This window comes from Gossypium arboreum, chromosome 1 (assembly GCF_025698485.1).
Source record: "Gossypium arboreum isolate Shixiya-1 chromosome 1, ASM2569848v2, whole genome shotgun sequence".
NCBI classification, from domain to species: domain Eukaryota; kingdom Viridiplantae; phylum Streptophyta; class Magnoliopsida; order Malvales; family Malvaceae; genus Gossypium; species Gossypium arboreum.
The window spans coordinates 13,641,908-13,661,774 of record NC_069070.1 but is presented as its reverse complement, the minus strand read 5'-3'; the positions used below and the strand labels follow the sequence as shown (position 1 = coordinate 13,661,774).

The window sequence follows — 19,867 nt, the reverse complement described above, 5'->3', positions numbered from 1 at the left end:
TTAAGTCCTTATAAATAAATAAGAGGAAGTTGTACGGCCTTATCAGGCTAACATTAGGATCCTCCTATCAGTGCATGTATCACCCCTTATCCACTCAAAATGATCCCTCTTATAAATCATTATTATAAGCTCCCCACCCAAAATCCTACAAAAACATAAAACAAAAGTAGGGCCATCACCTTATGGCCCATATCCACCACCATCAGTTTTAGTTTTGTTATTATCTGGCGTTAAGAAAAAAAGAGTAAAATGGGTCACCTATGATCTCCCGTCCAATAAATCAATAAAAATAGAGGGAGTGAGTTGAGAGTGAGATGGATGCACGTGGTTTCTGTACTTTCTCTTATATAGGAATAGGAGTAGAATAGTATATAAAGCCCTTCCATTCCCTTACTTTTTCTCCGTCTATCCAACTCTACCATTGATTTTTTTTTCCTTTTTTCCTTTTGTTTTGTTTCTGGTTCTGGTTTCCTTTTTCTCTTCACATTTCTTTCTCCCGATGAGCAAACGCTCCTTTGTCGTTACAATTAGAGTTTATTGCCACTCAACTCACCACTATTTGATCTGACCTTGGTTATTTCTGCTTCATTTTTTTCTCTTTTAATTTTTCTTGTATTTTCTTGAAGCTTCTTTCCAACGGAGAAATAGATAGAAGAGAGAGGGAGAGCCAGAGAGAGTCGACTGAGAAAGTTTTGCTGTATGTCAGTAGATTGTATTGAGACTTACTGCGGTGGATTTGGCGAGCTTGCAAACCCTTTACAATGGCCTCAGCTAAGAAAAAGACGACGCTTCTTTCTTCTTCATCTTCTTCCCCTTCTTCATGTTGCGCATCGCACTCTGTTGTTTCCGCCGCGCCTCCTGCTTCTTCATCTGCCTCCGCCTCCGCCTCCAATCTGCTGCACGAGTGGACCCTCGGTTCTACGGATCGCCGCGACGATAGCAGCGCCACCAAAGCTGCCATGGCGTCCTTGATTCGCCCCGTTGATTCTCTTCCCGACACTTCCACCAAAGGCATCTCTCTCTCTCCCTGTCTCTTTCGTTGTTGTAAGAAATGTGTTGGTGTTTCAGATGATCCTCAATTTAGATCCTAGCCGTTTTACATGTTGCTATGTATTTCTTTTTCTATCATCTCATGTTTTTCGGACTTTTTTTTATTTTCTGCATCGTTCCTCGTGCATTAATCATCCACGAATATCATGAACTAAAGTTTCAGACTCCGATATATATATTCTTTTTGGAAAAAAAAAAAGAAAAAAGAAAAAGGAATTAACTGCGGTTTAGTTTGTACCAAATGCATGTATATTTCTCTTTTATTTATCTATCTTTTATAGTTATATTGGAAGAATCTTGAAAGTGTAAGATTTATTTCGAGAAAGGACGATCAATTCATTACTTAATGCTTCACTTTGACCTTTTATTTTTATTTGCTCTGCTGCTTGTTGACCGATTTCTTTTTCCTAAAAAACATCCAAGTGAATAACTGCAACAGTTTTGTGTTTAACCGAACGTGTTTGAGAGTTATGCTGGTATTTAGTTATTTAGCACTCTGATGTCGACAAGGATTTTTCTCTCTATACTGTTCAATAAGATTGTTTGGTTGATTGTGCAGGCATCCAAATCTTGACAAGGCCTCAAACCAGTCATCCTTTGGACCCTTTATCTGCTGCTGAGATCTCTGTTGCAGTTGCTACAGTCAGAGCTGCTGGTGCCACTCCTGAGGTTGCAAATTTTTATATAATGCCTTTATTTTGTTGTCCTCCATTATATCATTTCCAAACCATTGTGCTTAAGATTTTTGATGTTTCTATGTTGTTTAAAATGTTGAGCTAAGTAATATTCTTATTTTTCTTTTTCCAGGTAAGAGATAGCATGCGCTTCGTTGAAGTGGTTCTTTTGGAGCCAGACAAGCATGTTGTTGCTCTGGCAGATGCTTATTTCTTCCCACCTTTCCAACCCTCATTACTTCCCAGGACCAAAAATGGCCCAGTGATATCTACCAAGCTCCCTCTCAGGCGAGCTAGATTGGTTGTCTATAACAAGAAGTCCAATGAAACAAGTATATGGATTGTTGAGTTATCTGAAGTACATGCAGTAACTCGAGGAGGGCACCACAGGGGAAAAGTAATATCATCTCAAGTTGTACCAGATGTTCAGCCTCCTATGGTAAATCTCATTGCATGGACAGTTGTACTTTATGTTTTTCCCGTTTGCTAGATTTTAGAATTCTAGACTTATTGCAGTTAAGTGTTATGTTGTTTAAGACTCTTTATATCCCTTGAATTCTCCTACTTACATGTGTATGGATGTTTGGCCTTTCAGAAATATTTAAAAACTTTACCTTAAATTGAACGTACCTGTTTGGGACAAATGCTTATAATCTGACCCTTCTCTCCCAGTCCAAGTGCAAAGGTTAGGTTAAGTTGAACTACCAATTCATATTTTATTTCTCAGTTTTGAATTCCTTTCAGGATGCTATGGAATATGCTGAATGTGAAGCTGTTGTAAAAGACTTTCCTCCATTCCGAGAAGCAATGAAGAAGAGGGGTATTGAGGACATGGACCTTGTGATGGTTGATCCCTGGTTTGTTAAATCCACATCTTGATTGTATATAAAATGTTTGCCTTTTTTATCTGTGTCATGTTCTGGTGCTTATACATTTGGGTTTTAAATCCATTTTCAACAGGTGTGTTGGTTATCATAGTGATGCTGATTCTCCAAGCAGAAGACTTGCTAAACCACTTATTTTCTGTAGAACTGAAAGTGACTGCCCCATGGAAAATGGCTATGCTCGCCCAGTTGAGGGGATTTATGTACTTGTTGATATGCAAAAGATGAAGGTGATTGAGTTTGAGGACCGTAAATTTGTTCCTTTACCTCCGGCTGATCCTTTGAGGAACTATACTTCTGGAGAAACAAGGGGTGGTGTTGATCGTAGTGATGTGAAACCCTTGCAGATTGTTCAGCCTGAAGGTCCAAGCTTTCGTGTTAATGGATGTTTCGTTGAGTGGCAGAAGGTAGGTCTGCATTTTTCAATTGATTATACTTTTTGCTAAATTCAGAAGCTCATATGAATGTTCTCCTTTCTTGTCTATTGTTGATAGTGGAATTTCCGTCTTGGTTTCACCCCAAAGGAGGGTTTGGTTATATACTCAGTTGCTTATGTTGATGGTAGTCGAGGTCGAAGGCCTGTTGCTCATAGGTTGAGTTTTGTGGAGATGGTTGTGCCATATGGGGATCCAAATGATCCACATTACCGAAAGAATGCTTTCGATGCTGGGGAAGATGGCCTTGGTAAAAATGCACATTCTCTCAAGAAGGTTTGCCCATTATCCTGCCTACTCTTTATATTATAAATTTTAGTTTATCTAGTGCTGTTTTTCAACTGCAGTTAAAATTTGTTCTACACAAAAATGCTGTTACAGGGATGTGATTGTCTCGGCTATATCAAATACTTCGATGCTCACTTTACAAATTTCACTGGAGGTGTTGAAACGATTGAAAATTGTGTCTGTTTGCATGAAGAGGATCATGGGATTTTATGGAAGCATCAAGATTGGAGAACAGGTTTGGCAGAAGTCCGAAGGTCTAGAAGGCTAACAGTGTCATTCATATGCACTGTTGCTAACTATGAGTATGGATTTTACTGGCACTTTTATCAGGCAAGTCTATTTCCATCTCCACATATTCTAAATTGTGATGCCAGCAAGGAAATATAATTTATGTTTATAAACGGATCACTGTTGAAAATGTTTAGAATTTCTCAAGGTGCATTCAGGGAATTTTCATAATGAATTTTAGCTTTGCTGCAAACTTCAATGTTGTTATACCTTTGTATGCCTTTTGAAGATTTTCTTGACCTTTATTATTGGTCACTACAGGATGGAAAGATTGAAGCTGAAGTTAAGCTTACTGGAATTCTTAGCTTAGGAGCATTACAACCTGGGGAATCTCGAAAATATGGTACAATGATTGCCCCGGGTTTATATGCACCTGTTCATCAACACTTCTTTGTTGCTCGTATGGACATGGCTATCGATTGCAAACCAGGTGAAGCTTTCAATCAGGTATGTTGCTTTGTATTTTGATATTGTTATTTCCTTAAAACGTTTCTCTACTATATGATATAATTTCAACTATATTCCTAGGTTGTTGAGGTTAATGCTAAAGTTGAGGAACCTGGGGAAAATAACATTCATAATAATGCATTCTATGCGGAAGAAACCCTGCTTAAAACAGAACTCCAAGCAATGCGTGATTGTAATCCCTTAACAGCTCGCCACTGGATTGTAAGTTTCTGTGTCTTTGGTGTTGAATTGCCTGTACGTGTTGCTTGTTTCACCTTAGTTCTATTCCTAGTATGCCTTGGGTGTTCCATATAATCAGCAAAAAATTTCTACTGCCTTCAATTTTGTATGTAGGTGCTTTTACTGCGTAGAAGTACTTAGATTTTATGTTCTCTAGAAAATTGTAGCGACTTACTTCTGTTTCTCCTTTCTTGCAAAGTGTCTAGTTTTCTTTTGGTCACATGCTACTTTCTAGTATTCACATGATTTTTGTCCTTCTCTTACTACTGAAGTTGTTAGTATTACCATCTCACCAGTGGATGTACCATTTTGTTTAGATGTTTTAGTATTCCCCCCCTCTCTCTCACACACACATAACCCATTTCCAAGCTCCTTAACAAAATATGTACATAAGAACAATTCTTCATTTTTTGCATCAATATGCTTATATGAAAGTATAATATTTTAAAAAAATTAATAAAATATACTGAAATATTGGAAAAATATAGTAAATTGTTATTAAATAGGTTAAATAGCCTAACTTTGATGAACATCTTTTATTTGAATGAAATTATGAAAAAAGTAAAATTGATCATGAGTGAAAAAATTAGGAATTGATTGAAAGAAACTAAAAAAAAAAAAATCTGGATCCGACCGTTACTGTACCAGTTTTCCTCGAAACTGATCTGTCCTAGCTTGTACCACTGATAACCATGGTAGTCCTTATCATTTAGTTTTCAAACTCTTGATCAAGTTTTAATCCATTGCAAGCTTAAAAATATTTGATGAACTTTTCTTGGAATGATCGTTGTTCCTGTTTCTGGGTTGGTTGTGATGTTTTTTAGTCCTCAGTCAACCTCAAAGATTATATTCTAGCTTACAGCTGTCAATGGTCATTTTAACATATAAATGTTGGTTTTATTGGTTTCATCATATGCTTATAGCCTCAGGAGTGGTGTATCCAGCAGGTTGATCTAAGAGTCAATTGCACCTGGGGAACATATTCAATAAGAGTTAATTGAGGCAAAGTAATATTTTACCAGAAATAAAAGTTAAAAAAAAAAAAAGTTTTTTACATTCATTGATTTGTCTTAAGAGTAAGTATTTTTGTTAATTTTTTCTCAGTTGTGTTTCAGTATGTTGATAAAAGTAAGATGTGTGGCATGGGACTTCAATTTCTGGATACTAGTATTGTGATTGTGTAATCTTAATCGTGCCTATCCTTTTATTTTATCTTATAAATAAGTGATAGTGTGATTCATATTTATGTGCTCAATGAATGCATAATTGCAATATGGCAGGTGAGGAATACAAGGACAGTAAACAGGAGTGGTCAACTGACTGGTTATAAACTTGTACCTGGCTCCAACTGTCTACCACTAGCTGGTTCTGAGGCCAAGTTTTTAAGAAGAGCTGCTTTCTTGAAGCATAACCTTTGGGTTACTCAGTGTGCTCCTAATGAGATGTTTCCTGGAGGAGAGTTTCCTAATCAAAATCCACGTGCTGGTGAAGGATTGGCTACATGGGTCAAGCAGGATCGTTCTCTGGAGGAAACTGATATTGTTCTCTGGTTTGTTGAATTGGTCTTTCTTATTAAAGCATTTACTTTTTGACACTTTATGCTTCACAGCTGTTTGCCAATACAGCGCTGGTGTCATGTCAAATTGCTGAAAGAAGAAGGCATTGTCCTTTTCCTTTAAAATCTTCTTTATGATTGGGCTATGGAGACTTGTGGTTTTGTCCCTGTAGCATAATAGGGGAGAATGGTTGTGGTCTTGACTTCTTTCTAAATAAAAATGCATTTTCTTTGATCCGTTTTGTTTGGACCAACCATAACGAGTTATTACTACTGCAGGTATGTTTTCGGAATTACCCATGTCCCTCGACTGGAAGACTGGCCTGTGATGCCAGTGGAGCGCATTGGTTTCATGCTGATGGTAACCATCTAATTGAGTTCAGACTCCAGCCATTTATTAGAATTGCTTTAGTACTCTCATATGCTTTGTTCATGCTTATGATCACTTGTTCTGCTAGCTTATAAAGGCCTTTGATGGGGCTTCCTTTCTCACAAGCAATTAGGGAAAGTTGTTGCCACCTTGAAAAACTAGTAAAATTTACGTTTTTTTTATTGTTGAACATTTATTTAACGATAAGGTTAATGCATTATTTGGGGCTGAACTTTGGCAAATGTTCTCACATAAGGACCTAAACTTTCTCTGAACTTGGCAATTATTCTCGCATAGGGGACTAACTTAGACAAAAATAAAGTTTAGGTTTCAATGTGAGAACAATTACTTAATTCAGGCCCCAAAAAATGGATTAACCTAGAACGAAAAATAGTAACGGATGTTGGCTTTTCTGTTTCTTGTTAGTGGAAATTATTTGATGTGATGAGCAGGTGTTAATTAATTAGTTGTCTGTTGTGTTGTCTTTATATTCAGCCGCATGGATTCTTTAACTGCTCTCCTGCTGTGGATGTCCCTCCAAATGCGTGCGAATTGGATACGAAAGACAATGATATCAAGGAAAATGTGGTACCCAAGTCTATGCAGAATGGTCTGATGTCAAAACTTTGAGCATATATTCGGCCCTGGAGGCATTGCATTTGTGTGCAATAAAAACATGGTACTATCAATTACCATCACTGCTGTAGAATTTCATATAAATTTGTCTGCTTTTTAAGGGTTTGTGTACTAGGATGTGTGAATTATTATAAAAGAATACCTTTTTTTTCTTCAACAAAACAGAAAAATCTATATTTTTCTTTGTAAAAATGACTTTGATAAGCATAGCATGCTTATGCCACTTGTTTGGAGTGTGGTAGTAGGTAGGGTTGGAAATGATTTGAGGTTGAACGACTAATAGTTTGTTTACTTTTATGTTAGTTTGTGCCCTTTGTGTTTGTTAAGAATTTTAAATTATGTTTGTTCTCCTTGTATTTGTTTGTTTAAATTAATTGAATTTTATTGTGAACAATAAATAAACATATGAACAAATAAATGCATTTTTTTATATATATAATAATAGAACATAAATATTAATAATTACATTATAAATAAATAAAAGATTATTAATTTTAATATTAATTATATAATAATTGAAAAAGAATTCACTAGAACTCTCTCAACGTGGGTATTGGTAGAGCGACTAAGATGGTCGCTGCAGGGAGGATGATCCTATTGACACGGGTGATCCGACGAATGAGTCTGTTGAGGGAACTCGGTCTTCTTTCAAGGATATGCTCCTGGGAGGTGGTATTACCAAGTTGGAGGCTCGCGAAGTGGATAACTTGGAAGTTACAGGAAGGGGAAGTAATCACGACAGTCATAAATGGTATACCGTCTATATGTTTCTCTGAGAGAAATTCACTTGTTGGTTGAGAGAAGTATGTGTCTTTCAATGGTTATCAAAATGGGAAGGAAAGTTTATTCCAAAGCCTTATTAAGGTGTATTCTCTCTAGAAATCAAAGTTGACAATTCAATTGATGGATTTTGAGAATGATTACTATTGGGTGAAATTTAAGGAAGAAAAAGAATACATTAAAGCTTTGACTGAGGGTTCATGGGTAAAATAGACACTATTTGACGATTCCTCCATGGTCGTTGTTTTCCACAAGTCAAGATTATCTGCGAAGGATTACTGTTTGGATTCATCTTCCGTGAATCTTCCTATGTTTCATCGAACGAATCATCTCCTTTAGATGCGGTGTTCATCTTTTGCTAACTTTTAGGTAAGTTCTTTTACCATTTCTGTTAGATTTCGTACTTTATTCCTAAGTTTCTCAAGGTCTTGGTTGTCACGTCCTTGATCCATGAGAGTGGCAAGGCTCTTGGTCCTTTGCTTCTTGGGCTGGCCGTCCTCAGCGTGGACATGGAAGTTGTCCTTGTCTTGCTTCATTCGTGCCTTGGGAAATTTTTTTTGCCCATCACCTCTTTAGAGGCATACTTCTTGATTTTTCCTCGAACAAAATGTTGTGGATGAGAAAGTTCCACTGTTCATAGCGGTGAAGGTTCACGAACAAGGTGTACTAGATATTAGGATGGAGTAAACAAAAACTTATGAAGACGTCCAATGTAGATAGGGAGAACCTTTGTTCATCATGGTAATGTCTTGAGCCTTTGATAGTATTAAAAAAGTGACTGACTATCGTAATAGAATCTCAAATAAATGTAGATGTCAAGAATACTACAAGGTAGTGAGAAATGATCATGATGGGACCTTGGACAAGCATAGTCGCTTAGAGTACTTTAAGAGAGTGAGCAACAATCGTGGTGAGGCCTTCAGGAATAAGTGGATTCCTAAAGTGTTGTAAGGGAGTGAACAACAATTGTGGTAGGACCTCATATGGATGTAGGCACCAAGAGTGCTTCAAGGGAGTGAGCAATTATCATGGTAGGGTCTTAGACAAGGAATGACATCAAGGATGAAAGGCTCGTCCTTTTTTCGTATTTGTTTTGTGGTGAACATTCCTTAGACACCTTGAAAGAGGAAACAATCGCAAGTAAGCATAAGAGGTTGCTTTTATGGCATACTTCAACGATTAAGTCAACTTATCAAACAAGAATAAGTAAATCAAATGAAAAATAATTTAAGTATGAGAATCAAATTTGATGCGCTTGTCTGGCAAGCATGGTGATACCCTCGACCGATGCTTAAAGCCTAAAATAATGGATTTTGTTCGTAGGAGCCTAGAATTTTAGAAAGATAGAGAGCACTAAAGAGAGGTACTCTTAAAATAAAGAAGAATGTGAAAATAGCGAAGATTTTAAGAACGAGATTTGTAAAATGAGTTGTGTATGAGATATGTAGATTCTCCTATTTATACCCAAGTTCGTGGCCAAGTAACTTTTCCTATTTGCACAAAGTTACCGGTCACGTACCTCTCACTGAATAGGGAGAGAACTGTGTGCTTAAGTTCATACACCTCGGTTATTGTCTAAGGATGTGAGTGATCCCTTATCCCTATGAGAAACCAAATGAGTTTTCTGACTTCACGTGAGCTTTATAAGCCCAAGTGTTGAGCCCATGAAAGCCCATTGATGGATTTTCACACTTGATGGTTCTAAGAATGGCTTCGGATTGATATCAAAAGTGACCTACAAAATATTCACCTCCTATGACTATTCTAGATATGTCTGTCAGCACTATAGAGACTCAGTTTCACCTTGTTCAATGGTGATGAGCCATGTAAGTGGAGAAGCCAGTAAATTTGTGGATTACACTTGATGTTTGCATATCATCAGTGATCTCATAATAAATGATCCTAAATCTCCAGGCAACTCTTCCATTGCATATTTTTCCAATGTCTCCATTGATTTCAACTAACATATTCTGGTTTACCTCGCAGCAAGTATTCAAGAGGATCGACGTCTATGTGAAGACAATTGTAAATTATCTAAATTGGAAAGCTGTCCGGAAAGCTCTTCATGCTCAGCTTGTTGGGGTTAAGAAATGGACTGTCTGAAGTAAGTACTACTTCTTACTTTGAGCTAAAAAATACTTCGTAATATAAGAAAAGTTAGTTGGATCTTGCTTGAGCCATATGCTGCTAAATTAGTTTATTCTTGTATTAGTTGACCAATACTCAATTTTTAACTTTCTTTTGCAGAAATGTAGACTACTTCCAATTGCAGTCGAGGTAACTGAAAAGAAGACTACAGTAGAGAGCTGAAGAAAACCGTGTTAAAATCTAATGATTTTTCTGCGTATTCTTGCATCTACCAGACCCAAGAAAAGGAAGAAGCCAAATAACATAGATACACGAACTACGAATAACCAAATATATAATCCGGTAATGACCAGGACGCTTAGCCGCTTTAACTATGAACAAATGTTTTCCAGATAGTAGAAGTGGAACATAATCACATTAGAACGTATTTCAATATAATTCAAAACAATATATCCAAACAGTTTATTGTGAAGTTAAATTCTAAACTAACACTACCAGCATCTTCTTTGCCCCTTCCAATTAAGCAGGCGATTTGAAGTGTCAGAAATACACCTTCAATGCCAACGGGCAAGCTAGCGATGACTTTCAATTCAACTGCCAAGTAGTCCTTTCAATGAAAACGGAAAGGTAAAATGAGCATATATCCAAAAAAGGCTATTTGGTTAAACGACTGAAATTGGATCGCCCAATGACTCAGGCGTACCGCTGCTACCATTGAGAACCGTAACATTTCCATCGGAGTCAACATCAACGATTACTGAATCACCCTCCTTGATTTCCCTGGCAAGCATTTTCTCGGCCATGCTGTCCTCGAGAAGTCTCATAATGGCTCTTCTCAAAGGCCTTGCACCATAGCTCGGGTTGTATCCTTCTTCCACCACCCTTTCCCTAAATCTTTCAGTCACTTGAAGCTCTATCTCTTTGTCTTTAAGCCTGTCAAACACCTCCTTAAGCATTATATCTGCTATCTCCTTCACCTCCAACTTGGTGAGCTGCCTGAAAACAATCATTTCGTCCAATCTATTCAAGAACTCAGGCCGGAAATATTGTTTCAGCTCTTCCGTCACCAAGCTCTTTATTCTATTGTAACTGCTGTCTTTCTCATCATAATCAAGATCAAAACCTATCCGTCGGCCACCCTTCTCAATTACACTGCTTCCAACATTAGATGTCATTATCAGAAGGGTATTCTTGAAATCCACAGTTCGTCCTTTACTGTCTGTCAACCTTCCATCCTCGAGTATCTGAAGCATCATGTTGAAGACGTCAGGATGGGCCTTCTCAATTTCATCAAAAAGTACTACAGTGTACGGACGTCTTCTAACAGCCTCAGTTAGCTGACCACCCTCAGTGTAACCAACATACCCAGGAGGTGAACCAATGAGCTTGGACACTGTGTGCCTTTCCATGAACTCACTCATATCAAGTCGGATCATAGCTTCTTCAGAGCCGAAATAGTAAGCAGCTAGAGCCTTTGCTAGTTCTGACTTTCCTACACCAGTTGGTCCAGAAAAGATGAAGCTAGCAATTGGCCGGTTGGGGTTCTTGAGACCTACACGGGCACGTCGGATAGCGCGGCTAATGGCTATAACAGCTTCATCCTGACCAATGACTCGCTTATGAAGTGTCTCTTCCATCTTAAGGAGACGATCAGATTCATCAGTTGATACTTTCTCAACAGGAATACCAGTCCATGAAGAGACTATATGCTGGATGTCCACTTCTGTCACAACAGGACCTCCATCTCCTGCCTCAGCCTCAGCCTTGTTCATCTCCTTGTCTTTCTCCTGAATTGCAGTGATCTGAGCCCTAAGTTCAATTTCTCGATCACGTAATTCCCCGGCCTGTTTAAAGAAAGTAGTATGCACTGAGCTAAACCAAATTTTGTAAAAACCAAAAAGGAAAAAGAAATGGTGACTACTTAACAGCATTATAAGAAATCAAAATTTTGAGACCATCAAACAATCAAATACAAAAATGTTAAGACCCAAAGGAGGACCATTAATATATTTTGATCCACCCTCTAGAAGAAATAATGGGCCCATAAAACTAGAAAAACTTTTGTACCTTCTCAAAGTCCTGGCTGCGGACTGCTTCATTCTTTGACTTTGTGATCTGCCTCAGCTCTTTTTCAAGCTCTTTAGCTTCCTCAGGGAGCTGCACCAACAAGAATGCCATCAAATAAACTTAAGACAGAAAGGCAAACAAGAGTCACTTACGGCTAGATTTAAGAGAAGCACACCTGTGCATGACGAAGGCGAACACGAGAACCGGCTTCATCAATCAAGTCAATTGCTTTGTCAGGTAGAAAACGGTCACTGAAATTTACATAAATCAGAGTGAGAAATTTAGCGACTAAGAAATTGCAAATACTTTATGAAATAAGATGATCACATGCCTGATGTACTGGTATGACAGCTGTGCAGCAGAAATTAAGGCCTCATCTGTGTACCGAAGCTTATGGTGAATCTCATAACGTTCTCGCAAACCTTTCAAAATCTGTATAGTTTCATCAACAGATGGTTCAGGCACTTTGACCGGTTGGAATCTTCTTTCCAATGCTGGGTCTTTCTCAATATGCTTTCTGTATTCGTCCAGTGTTGTTGCTCCAATACACTGCATGAATTCAAATACCAATAGTTTGCATTAACCCAATACTGTTTTCAACAGTAGCACAAATACCAGATATAACAATATGCCTCACTTCACCTTGCTAAACAGAAAATCCTGACATAAGCAGGCAGCAATAGACAGGCCCCAAATAATTCAGACAGAAGTGAGATCATGACAATCAACTTTAGGCTCTTACAATTGTAATATTTAGTGAAACTATAAACAGAAGATTGGCCTAGTATATTGATATGCAGCGCCAGCTCAACCCAAACCTAAAAAAGACTGACAAAAAATATTTTTCTATTTCCTTACTCTATTTGCTGACTTAAAATTAATATACAGACTACAATCTCCATTGCAAGAACAAGATTTACCTGCAATTCACCTCTTGCAAGAGCTGGCTTCAAGATATTGGCAGCATCAATAGCACCTTCTGCAGCTCCTGCTCCAATTAAGGTGTGCACCTCATCAATAAACAATATAATTTCATCACTTTGCTTGATTTCCTCCATTAGCTTCTTCAATCTTTCCTCAAATTCTCCACGATATTTAGTTCCAGCAACCAGGAGACCCATATCAAGTGTAATAACCTAACAAGAAAAGAGGGTCAATGAGCATTAGTCATTGAAAAAATAATAGAAAAAACAGTTACAAAAAACTTAATGTATCTTTGGGAGCTCGGGAAAACATGGGGAACTAGGTAAAAAAGGAAACCTTAGTGCTGAGAGAAACGAGCACCTCACTTATCATTTTTAACTAGCTTTGCACAAGACCCTTGCAGTTTGAATATCTCAAATTTCTTGAAAGTAATAACATACAAGTTCAGAATATAAGGCACTAAAATCTCCATGAATAATTTTTTCATGTCATGTACATTAATGCAGTAAAATCCACGGAGAATTACTCAATGCAGATAAATGTTATGCACGGATTTTAGGATGCAACTTGTGCAATGGAAGGAAGTTTAAGGCAGTTCTAATGGGAACATGCAAAAGAAATACCAGATCTGCAAGTCAGGACAAAGGCACAATTCTAAAAATGAAAAAAGAAATACCCTCAATTCTTTAATCCCTGTGATAAGATAAAGTGTGTATAAGAAAAAGAGACATTTTACGCACCTTCTTTCCCTCAATTGTATCAGGCACATCACCACTGGCAATACGTTGAGCAAGACCTTCTGCAATTGCAGTTTTACCAACACCAGGTTCTCCAATAAGACACGGATTGTTTTTGGTTCGTCTACCCAATATTTGGACAACACGTTCTATTTGATCCTGCCTCCCAACAACAGGATCCAATTTACCCTGAAAGTGGAAAAGACATGCTTAGAAACGAGCACATATAAATACTAGGATATAAAACAGATAAACAAATTCCTTGCCTCCTCAGCTAGCTTAGTCAGATTGGTCCCATATTCCTCAAGTGTTGGCATCTTTGTGTTTCCACCTGATCCTCCAGTAACAACACTAACTTCATTGCCCTCACCAACCATACGGATAACCTAGATAATCAAATGAATAATTAACCCCATTGATTTTTATATTGAAAAAAAATGAACCAGAAATTTGAAACAAGATCAAATCTAAAGGCATTCTTACCTGGGTGCGGATATTACTTGGGTCAGCACCTAAATTCTCAAGAACACGGGCTGCTACACCTTCACCTTCACGAAGCAACCCAAGAAGAAGATGCTCTGATCCAATATAATTATGGCCTGAAATTTTCATAAGATAAGATTTACCAATTAATCAAAGTAACTTTTCCAAGTCAAGTCCATAATACTTGTTTTATAAACAAAATGAATAGAGGAGAAAGTCCTAAATGACAATTAGGGATTTCATGAGGCAAGCTAAGAGCTTACACCTACACATTATGGTTGTTTAAATAAGGAAAAGCCTCCTGACTACAACAATCCTTCGGTATTTTCCCAGCTTCATCAAGTCAAAAGTTTTTCCTATAGGTTAAGGAAAATGGAAAATTTGATTCCTTCAACTTGCCCCAAATAAATAAACTCTAACACAGATGCATATGACAGTATGAATTGTCATATAAGTAACCAACTCAAATAAAATGAAATTTGATAAAATGGTTTGAGTAACTCTCGATGCTAGCTAAATTCCCAGTTTAAAAGATGGCATAAATAATTAAAATCGAAAAAGGAGAAACTAAAAGATAGAGATACCAAGCTGGCGAGCTTCTTCCAACGAGAGTTCCAGAACACGTTTTGCGCGAGGAGTAAAAGGAATCTCCACAGCGACAAATCCACTTCCCCTTCCAATTATCTTCTCCACTTCTACACGTGCATCTTTAAGATTGATTCCCATGGATTTAAGAACTTTTGCAGCAATGCCAGTACCTTCACCAATAAGGCCCAATAAAATTTGCTCAGTACCAACAAAATTATGGCCAAGCCGTCTGGCTTCCTCTTGTGCAAGCATAATTACTTTAATCGCTTTCTCAGTGAAGCGCTCAAACATGGCCTTAGGTACGCATCTGCTACCTCTTCCCCGTTGAGAAGATATTGAAATTCCAACCTTAGAATGGAAATCTTGGCCATATCTGACAATATTATCTAAAGAATTTGAGCCTCGCAACCCAGAAAAACTCCTTATCCTCAATCCAGGAGTTTGTAAACTGCACATCATTTTGGCAGACCTCTTTGGTTTTCCAGATTCTTTAGACGCACCATGGCTACGACTAGAAAGTAGAGTAGGAACAATAGCAGACTGAGCCAGAATCTTAGCCATCACTCCTCTGCAATCTACATTTGGTAATAAAACAAGTCAATTGAAACTAATACTTCAAAAGACACAATCCAAAAACTTGCATCATTCGCAAATTACAAGACTCCACTAAGCATGAATAAAGGTATAAAGCATTCACCAACAATCGCTTCAAAAGAACATAGTTGAACAAAAAAACATGACAGCATATAGTCTCAAAGTCAACCAAAAGAGAAAAAAAAACCAGGTGCTTGTCTATAGATCATTTTAATTACCATAGTTATAGCACTTCATCGAGCAAAACATAAATTCATAGCATTTCGTCAAGAAACATTAACCAAATATACTCATCTTACCCTAATATATGCACCTTCAGATAACAAAGTTATCAGCATATGTATAAATAATTGATATAAAGCTAAGGTGCAATAATTAAATCTAAAAAAATGAAATAAAACGACTTACAAAAAAGCTTCGCACTTTCAATGGGCTTAATTTATTTAAGCATGGTTACTCACCTTATTCATAAGCAATCACCACAGAAAACAAAAAAAAAAGAAAAAGAAAAAAATACACAAATTAAAACCCAACCAAACACCATACCAAAACCCTAAATCAGATCTTTTGAAAAAAAACGAACAAAGAGAGACAAAGATGAAAATCCAAACATTCAAAAAGCTCATAAAGGCATAAGAAAACATTAAATTAAAGCTAAAGAAAAACCCAGCAAAAAATATAAAAAACTCACCTAAATAAAAAGAAAGAGTCGGTGAAGAATTTAAAAAGCAGAGAAACTAAAATAGAAAAAAAAAAAAAGGGTATTCTCTTTCAGAAGCAGCAGAGTAGAAGAGACCCTTTCTCTTTTTTCCTTTTATCTTCTGGGAGTGGTCGGCCGAAAGATAAAATGAAGAAGATAGATGTGGTTTGTATTTATATTAACATTTTCTTTTTATTTAGTATTTCAGATATGTATACATATGATAATAACTACTCAAATCTAATATAATATTACCACAGATGGCACTTTTAATCTATTACCACATCATTTATATTTTTAAAATTAAATTAAATAAACAATATTTAAAAATTGTTAATTAGATAAATTAAAATATATTTAACATTATTAAATAAAAATTGTTAATTAGATAAATTAAAATATATTTAACATTATTAAATTAAATTAGATAGATAATTTTTGTTTAAAATAAATTAGATAAATTTTAAGTAGATAACGAGAAATTTTGAAAATTAGATAAAAATTTAATTAGATAATTTATACATTTGATTTAATTTAAATACTTTGTATGTATATTATATATATTATTGTTTATTTTTAAATTTTGGTTTTAACTTAACTTTTTAAAAATTAATTATCACATTTTTAAAAGAGTATTTTTAAATTACATAATTTATTTATTAATCATATTTTATGATTATTTAAAAAAAGTACTTTAAAATCATTATTATATGTTTGCTAGAACTTTTCCTACTTCATCGGTAGAGATATTCATGGGTTAGATTAGATTGAGTCTAAGTATGATATTAACATACATTGTGCTTACTCAAGCTCTATTGACCTCAAATATGAGTTTAAAATTTTACCTAAACTCGCTCATATTTACAAAACACTAATTCAAGTTTATTTTAAGCCAGGTCATATTATTTCTAATTTTTTTAATATTTATGTTATATTATATTACTATTTAATAATTTTATACATTTCTATTTATTGAAATTTTTTATATAGTCATCTTAACATTATTTTAATGTTTACATTGGAGTAGTATTATATATTTAGTATAGGTTTATTTTTTTAATGTGTTCTAAATTACATAATATATATAAATAACATAATACAAAATAATATAAATTTAAAAATAGGTAGGGCTAGAGCACGAGCCCAGCCCATATTTTAAACGGGTTTATTTTTTTACCCAAACTCATTTTTCGAGCTTAATATTTTTCTCTAAACCCTCAAAATTTCAGGCGGGCCTTCAAGTTTGGTCAGGTAGCCCGATCTATAAATAGGTCTATTCGCCGATGATTTAAAAAGTATAATATATACTAGAAATCCTACTAGACACATATGTGTGTGAAAATCACAAATTTAGAATATAAATATGTGTTTGGAAAGAGCTTTCAATACATAATGAAACATATGGTTTAAAACTAATTAATCATAATAACATATAAAATATGCACATTATTAGAATAAAATTTTAGATTAAAATGTGAGATAATAAATTGCGTATGTTAAAATAAAATTGTATAAAATACATTAAATGAAGCTTTGGTTCAGTGGTAAGTTTAATATTTTATTAATTTAATTGATATAGGTTCAAATTTTATCATATGTATATTTTTATTAGTTGTTGTTAAAATAAAATGATTAAAGTATTCTCAAATAATATAAATTATTTTTATATTTTTATATAAAAGCAATAATTTAAATTACAATTATTTATTTATATTTTTATATGATTCATAAAAGTTACATTTTATATGAATTTCTTTAATTTGAATATTTCTATATTTATTTATTATTCTCCCAATCCTTTCAATACAAATGCTAAAAATCCAATATTTCTAATTAATTATGATCTTAAAATTAAATTTTAAATATTTAAATTATAAACATTTTCTTGAAACTTATTTTTTATTTTTCATGAGCTTTCAAGAAAAAAAATGTCAGTATGCCCTCTTCTTCAAATAGGTTTCAATAGTGTTTTTCCATCGAAGAAGTAATAAAGAATACGAAATTTTTGAGGTCAAAATTTTAGTAGAAAAGTGATTTTTCACCCAAACATAAAAACTGGGATATAAGTGCTTTTGGCTTTTGTGTTAAGGGTGAAAATTATCAAAATACTCTTACTTATATTAATTATTTAAAAGGTATACAAAATATTATATTAATTTATATTTTATATATCATTAGTTTTACAAATAATTTATATTTATTACTTAAAGGTATTTACAAATTAATTAATTAATTTTAGTTTTTCACAATCATGTTCAAAAAGGCATTTTGAGCTTTCAACTACAATTAAAAATTAAAGCATTTTTTACTACACTTTTCAAAAACACTTTTTAATCTCAACAACAATGAAGAGTTAGCCTATATAAAGTTTAGATAGGCATTTAAACGTAATTTATTTGGGGATTGTTTTTAATTATAGGTATAGATATTATCTTAAATAATTATTATTCAGAAGAATAAAATTGAATATATGAGTCATTATAAATATTTTTATTTAATAATTAAATAGTTCAAAATTTAAAATTAAAACCAAAATATATTATCTAAACTTAAATAATCAAATATATATTGAATTTATTTCAATTCAAATATAAATAGATGTTATAATTTGATGTTTCGAAAAAATTATTATTTAGTCATATAGATCTTTTTAGGAGAGTTTCCATCTCTTCAGCATGAAGAAAAGAAAAATCATTATTTAATCATATATTTATTTTCAGTTGTTTTTTAGGCAGAGTTTCCACCTCTTTGCGTGAAGAAAATAAATTGATGGTAGAAGTTAAGGAGAAGGTCAATATTAAAAATAAGACACATTGGTGCCAAATAGTTGAGTTATTGATAGCTTTCTAGTCATGAATATACGATATGTATGATTAATTTATCATTTTTAAGAATATTTACATAAATGAGCTAATTTTTTTTATTATTTATCGAAAAACATCGATTTTGACAAAATGCGTTGATATAGACGTGCTTTGCTAACATGACAATAAAAATAAGTTAACGTGAACATACTTTTGCCTGTTCTCAAATTAAATTTTCATTTTTTAAAACAATTATAAAAATAGACTAATTTTTTTGAAAATTTACAAGAATGAGTCTTTATAAAGACCCAAAGTGGCAATACCATTTTTTTTATTTTAAGGTGTCCCCAATTAATATGAAAATAAAACTAACAAAGCAGATCTTTATATAGACCCAAAATCTCATTTCTCTTGTTTTATTAAGCAATGTGGGATATGTGACATGTGTATACATAAACTCGTGAATAGGTTTGCAGCTTGTTCTTAAACAATATGAGATTCCTTCATCTTTTAACTAACAACATAAGTTTAAAGGGTATTTTATATTTTTTACTTATAGAGTTTAAATTTTTTACAAAAATTTAACATTTGTTACATTATAAATAAAACTTTTAAACTCTATAAGTAAAAAATTATAAAATATAAAATGGGTATGGTAAAATATTTAAAAATAAATATGTAAAAATTACTAATAGTTGAGTGATCATTTTGTAAGTTTTTATAATTTGATAGCCAAAAAATCATAGTTAAGTGACTACTAATTTAATTTAATCTAGATATAAAATTATGAAAATAATTATTATATTTTATGTATATTATATATTTCTATAAAAACTTATTTAACATAATTATATACTATGTTTAAATAGATTATCTATCTAGTCAAAATACATCTGAAATAAATTTATCATCATTCATTAGGTAATGAAAATTAAATTAAAATTAGGATTAAAAATTAATGAGTATAGTAAAATAGATATATTAATTTTTAAAATTACAAAAAATACTATTTGAGTACCAAATACTCATTATTTATTTATTAATCAAACATTCATAATATAAAATAAAAAAATAAAAGTATAACTTCTAAATTTAAATAATGGAAAATTATTTTAAAAATTAGAATTGCATGTATATTAACTTCAAACATTTAAAACTGAATAGAAAATTATTGCATTTACAAGTTTCATATGTGTAATATATTTTTTAATAGCCTTTTGTATATGCTAACAATTC

At 33.8% G+C, this 19,867-nt stretch overlaps 2 protein-coding genes across 2 annotated transcripts; one reads left to right on the top strand and one right to left on the bottom strand.

Annotated features, from left to right (window-relative positions):
* The first annotated feature begins 251 nt into the window (after positions 1-251).
* Positions 252-7,268, top strand: LOC108482850 (amine oxidase [copper-containing] zeta, peroxisomal-like). Its single transcript, XM_017785934.2, has 12 exons — positions 252-1,011; positions 1,610-1,719; positions 1,858-2,163; positions 2,469-2,581; positions 2,685-3,015; positions 3,103-3,318; positions 3,424-3,660; positions 3,880-4,065; positions 4,147-4,287; positions 5,586-5,854; positions 6,140-6,221; positions 6,726-7,268. Exons 1-12 carry the CDS (start codon positions 762-764, stop codon positions 6,858-6,860), a joined length of 2,376 nt encoding a protein of 791 aa, XP_017641423.1. The 5' UTR covers positions 252-761; the 3' UTR covers positions 6,861-7,268.
* Positions 7,269-10,118: 2,850 nt separating this feature from the next.
* On the bottom strand, positions 10,119-16,038 carry LOC108482849 (chaperone protein ClpC1, chloroplastic-like). Its single transcript, XM_017785933.2, has 10 exons — positions 15,819-16,038; positions 14,530-15,108; positions 13,946-14,061; positions 13,729-13,848; positions 13,466-13,651; positions 12,722-12,937; positions 12,133-12,350; positions 11,977-12,052; positions 11,802-11,891; positions 10,119-11,578 (listed from the first exon to the last, which is right to left on the bottom strand). Exons 2-10 carry the CDS (start codon positions 15,092-15,094, stop codon positions 10,397-10,399), a joined length of 2,769 nt encoding a protein of 922 aa, XP_017641422.1. The 5' UTR covers positions 15,095-15,108; positions 15,819-16,038; the 3' UTR covers positions 10,119-10,396.
* Between the last annotated feature and the right edge of the window lie 3,829 nt (positions 16,039-19,867).

Excerpts from the sequence above, each read along its gene's own strand:
- LOC108482849 (XM_017785933.2), bottom strand. The coding sequence starts at position 15,094 with ATGGCTAAGATTCTGGCTCAGTCTGCTATTGTTCCTACTCTACTTTCT. Across the intron at positions 12,938-13,465 it reads ATACAATTGAGGGAAAGAAG|GTTATTACACTTGATATGGG; the intron begins GTGCGTAAAATG and ends TTTTCTTGTTAG. Across the intron at positions 11,892-11,976 it reads TTCGCCTTCGTCATGCACAG|CTCCCTGAGGAAGCTAAAGA; the intron begins GTGTGCTTCTCT and ends TTGTTGGTGCAG.
- LOC108482850 (XM_017785934.2), top strand. The coding sequence starts at position 762 with ATGGCCTCAGCTAAGAAAAAGACGACGCTTCTTTCTTCTTCATCTTCT. Across the intron at positions 3,016-3,102 it reads GTTTCGTTGAGTGGCAGAAG|TGGAATTTCCGTCTTGGTTT; the intron begins GTAGGTCTGCAT and ends TATTGTTGATAG. Across the intron at positions 6,222-6,725 it reads GCATTGGTTTCATGCTGATG|CCGCATGGATTCTTTAACTG; the intron begins GTAACCATCTAA and ends CTTTATATTCAG.